Source organism: Manduca sexta, unplaced genomic scaffold (assembly GCF_014839805.1).
Source record: "Manduca sexta isolate Smith_Timp_Sample1 unplaced genomic scaffold, JHU_Msex_v1.0 HiC_scaffold_3974, whole genome shotgun sequence".
In the NCBI taxonomy this organism is placed as follows: domain Eukaryota; kingdom Metazoa; phylum Arthropoda; class Insecta; order Lepidoptera; family Sphingidae; genus Manduca; species Manduca sexta.
The window spans coordinates 1-4784 of NW_023595101.1; the positions used below are offsets into that span (position 1 = coordinate 1).

A 4784-nucleotide genomic window follows, 5' to 3' on the forward strand; every position below is an offset into this window, starting at 1 on the left:
TGTATAAAGAGCATTATCTCATTACACTTTTTAGTACAGAATACTAAAAGCTCACATTATATCGCCACCACATCGGTATATTCTACCGTTGCTTTGTCGTACCCTGTGGCGAGTACCCTTTAAGCAACATTGGAACATTTATTTAACATTGGAAATGATTGGTGAAAAGTGAAAATTGTCAAAATAAGGTAGAAAACGTAATAATTCCCGTTAAAGAACTTTCTACTGCTTCCACCTGAATGATGGAATGGGATGAAACCTTGCAATTTTGTAAATATCCAGTAGATTTATTATACTTTCTTACTTGGCCCTGTAATTATCAGACTTAGATATAAAAATATGCAATTATCATTAATTAAGCATTGAATTATGAATAAATTAGATTTTTTTTTAACTGAAATGTAGAGTAGATTATCGACGTCTCCTGATATCAACAAATGTTCAACAACATATATCCTTGCCATTGTAATATGTATATTAAGTCCACAATAGTATAATTCTATAGTATTACATTGTCGTGTTATTGATCTAAAGCAATTACCAAGGAAAATTAATAAATCATTATTCATATTGGCAAATGGGAATTCCATAAAAGCCGTCTTCATTATAGCTTTATATATAACCTGAGCAGATATCATCAGATTAGATTGCACGTAATTTATATTATCCTCTATTCGTACTTTGATTAATATCGTTTGTTTTTCAAGTGTACTATGTTCGCGTAATGTTTAATAATATGATTGATATACTACGCGTTTAGATGCGCAGGCGTCAGATCCTTTCTGCCGTGACCTCAACGCGAAGGCCCACGTACGCGTACAACTTTCCCTGTTCAATGCACTACGCAATATTTCTCGGGTGTTCACCGATTCCCCTCTGACTAATGCCATTCCAATTACTGGGTGAAAACTAAATTGAAATTTTATGTTGAAACTATAAAACTTTAATGATTTTCATGATGATTTCATACATTTTAAATAGAGTTGTTGTTTTCCTTTGAATTTCATTACAATTATTCGTATGACGCATCGTTTCATTAATTAACAATTGCGATTTCAAATCGTATCAAATTGCTTTAAACATGTGAGTATAAAGTGTACTATGTGCTACAACAAGATTTTCCCTTTGCATATCACAAAGTTGCTAAGATATACCTTTACAGCGGAGCTAGAAGCAATGTGAATTCTAAAATTCTTTTGAATTAATTTACCATCCTCGGTAACTTGCCATTTTGTACAGTATATTGCAACTCCTATAAATATTAAAGACCATACACGGGCATTTCGTAGAGGTTTGTAAACTGAGATTGCATGAGGGAACTTTATTTTTGTTTTAGCAGACTCTTCAATTATTCAACTAGATATTGATGACGTACGGTATTAAAATAGCGTTCTAAATAATGCCAGAATATTCTGATATATGTTTGGAACTGAACGCTTCTATCGATTAATGTACGCAAAACTTCACATAATAACTTCATCACAATATCCATAAATTCCCACGTGCCCACGTTATATTTTAACGAAAGTTGAGTAATTCAGATAAAAATGTTTCACAACAAACCATTGTTGTTGTGAAACATTTTCTTTCAACTATTATCACGTATATTGATGAAGATAATTTCGCCATGTAAATTCTAAATATTACGACAACGCCTAAATATATCGATATTCCAATAAGTCTTGGAATAAATTTATCAAACGTTTACGTGTCACCACGCTATCTTTATTTTGGTTTTTTAATCCTTTACATCCTATGTTGATTATACAATATACATAATGTAAATATGTATAATATCAGGCTAGGGTAGTGTGCGTGGATGCCAAATCCTAACCGTGGTTTTCCAATCACAAAAATAATTATATCAATTTTATTACAGTTAGAACTACATAAATGGTGCCGTGGTTGTTGCAATAGACTACGGTCGCTTTACACGAAGCGTTTTAGATATATCTTTGCAACTAGAGTTTGGCTATGCGTAATTAGTTGATCATGCTTAAGTATAAATGTCCTTCGTGTACCTATAAACTAAATTTAGTGACTCACTTGTACACTTGCTTAGGAATTGATATGTCATGCGACAATTATGCAACCGTTCCAATTAATTTGGAATCGTCCAACAGGTCGGCATTATTGTATCAACTGTTGGGGGTAATCACATCTCGTCAGTCGATATTCTATTGGACTCCACTCACTTACCATAAGGTGTAGTGGGGTCACTTTGCCATATAAAAGAAACACTTATTATTTAAGTGGCTTAAGTTACCCCAGTGATACAAACTCATAGAACACACAACCACGTCAAGGCTCTTTAAAATCGGGTATCATTCGATTTGCTCGCATCATCAGGTAGTATCAACACGAAACAATTATAGTTTAGTTAGCGGCACACATCGTCAGAACTATTAAATATTCATTACTGTAAAACCAATAAGCAGAGTCGTACATAGACTTCCTGCTGCATTATTATATTGTATAATATGATGATAATAGTTGTTACTGAAACAAACAGTCGGTCACGTATGATTATTACGCAACGATAAATACCTAAGCCTATAGTATTACTTAAAATGCAAAGTAAAATAAAATTATCACAAAATGTGTCTTAATTGAGGAAACGAAAAATGTTTGTAATGTTTTGTACAAATCAACTATCAGTGATGAATCAAACACGTCATGATGACACGAAACAAATAAAAATCCCTCAAACAAATATAATAAAAAAAAGAGGTGAAGGTACAAGTATAATGTTGTGGTTTCTGTTTGCCTTTTTACAGTGAAAAAGGACAACGGCTACACGCTAAACTTTACGACTGTTAAGAATCTGTGCCCCAGTCCTGTGAAAGCGAACGGTTTTACAAGTAGTCCCCCAGTAGAGCAAACTAATATCACAGGTATGTTTGCTATTTACATACATTGTGAATTTGGCCTGGGTTTTGTTTGCATGTTCAGATTAATCATGACAAACATCGTATGGACATTGCAGCTAACATTTAGGATACAGGCTGGACACTAATGACGTTGGACTTCAAGAGATACTAGATAGGAGGCATGTGAGATCATCCCCTTTATACCAAAACGTTGTAATGTTGAAAATCCGCTCACGTGAAATATTTCTTATTGTTTCCAGAAAGAGACATCACAAACACGGAACCTTCAGAACCTACAGAATTAACCTCTGTGCCTGATGAAAACACGACTGATATGGAAGAGATTGAAAGGTAAAGTTTTGTATATGCGGTACCTATGGTTTCAATAGCGTAGAGACTGTATAAAGACAAATGCATTAATTAATATTATATCGTGGAGGTACCGATATTTAAAATATACTTCATCTGAGGTTTTGCAAGCCGCTCCATTGATGGTAAGCGATACGACGGCCTATAACAGTAGTAACACTCTGAAATATGAATTACAAATGGCATGGCATTCCACGTGCTCTTCATCCTGAGATGGTAAATCTTATAATGCCTAGTAATTATGTTGGTAACAATTTACAATGTTTTTCAAACTGGAACTTAACAGTGTATGTATACTGCTGTCAGAAACAGACATACAATTCAATCAGCGACATTCCTTTATAGAATGCGGCGTGCAGTTGCATTCATTAACGATGTACACATTGACTGTGCAGACAGTACCCCGCGATCACGAGCTCGAACATGAGGCGGGCGTACAAGAACGAGTTCGCGGAGCTGTACACGGAGTACCGCGGGCTGTACGCGCGCGTGGCGCAGGTGGCGGCGCTCTTCACGCGCCTCGAGACCGAGCTCAACCGCGCGCAGCCGCTCTCGCCGCACCACCAGGTACGCGCGCACACACACTCGCACACACACACACGCACACGCGCACCGGGACATGTACGCGCGCGTGGCGCAGGTGGCGGCGCTCTTCACGCGCCTCGAGACCGAGCTCAACCGCGCGCAGCCGCTCTCGCCGCACCACCAGGTACGCGCGCACACACACGCACGCGCACACGCACGCACGCGCACCGGGGACATGTACGCGCGCGTGGCGCAGGTGGCGGCGCTCTTCACGCGCCTCGAGACCGAGCTCAACCGCGCGCAGCTCTCGCCGCACCACCAGGTACGCGCGCACACACTCCACACACACACACGCACACACGGGACATGTACGCGCGCGTGGCGCAGGTGGCGGCGCTCTTCACGCGCCTCGAGACCGAGCTCAACCGCGCGCAGCCGCTCTCGCCGCACCACCAGGTACGCGCGCACACACACTCGCACACACACACGCACGCGCACCGGGACATGTACGCGCGCGTGGCGCAGGTGGGCGCTCTTCACGCGCCTCGAGACCGAGCTCAACCGCGCGCAGCCGCTCGCCGCACCACCCAGGTACGCGCGCACACACCTCACCCACACACACACACGCGCACCGGGACATGTACGCGCGCGTGGCGGCGCTCTTTCACGCGCCTCGAGACCGAGCTCAACCGCGCGCAGCCGCTCTCGCCGCACCACCAGGTACGCGCGCACACACACTCCGACACACACACACGCACACGCGCACGGGGACATTTTCGCGCGTGGCGTAGGTGGCGGCGCTCTTCACGCGCCTCGAGACCGAGCTCAACCGCGCGCAGCCGCTCTCGCCGCACCACCAGGTACGCGCGCACACACACTCGCACACACACACACACGCACACGCGCACCGGGACATGTACGCGCGCGTGGCGCAGGTGGCGGCGCTTTCACGCGCCTCGAGACCGAGCTCAACCGCGCGCAGCCGCTCGCCACACCACCAAGGTACTCGCACACACACAC

The 4784-nt window shown here is 42.7% G+C and overlaps 1 protein-coding gene across 1 annotated transcript; it reads left to right on the forward strand.

The window, feature by feature from the left end:
- Positions 1-3130: 3130 nt before the first annotated feature.
- Positions 3131-3806, forward strand: LOC119188576 (RNA polymerase II elongation factor ELL-like; the record flags this gene model as incomplete). The annotated part of the gene is given in 2 exon segments (XM_037446917.1): positions 3131-3221; positions 3635-3806. Coding segments are annotated over 2 exon segments (189 nt in total), but the record flags the coding sequence as incomplete, so codon positions are not given.
- Between the last annotated feature and the right edge of the window lie 978 nt (positions 3807-4784).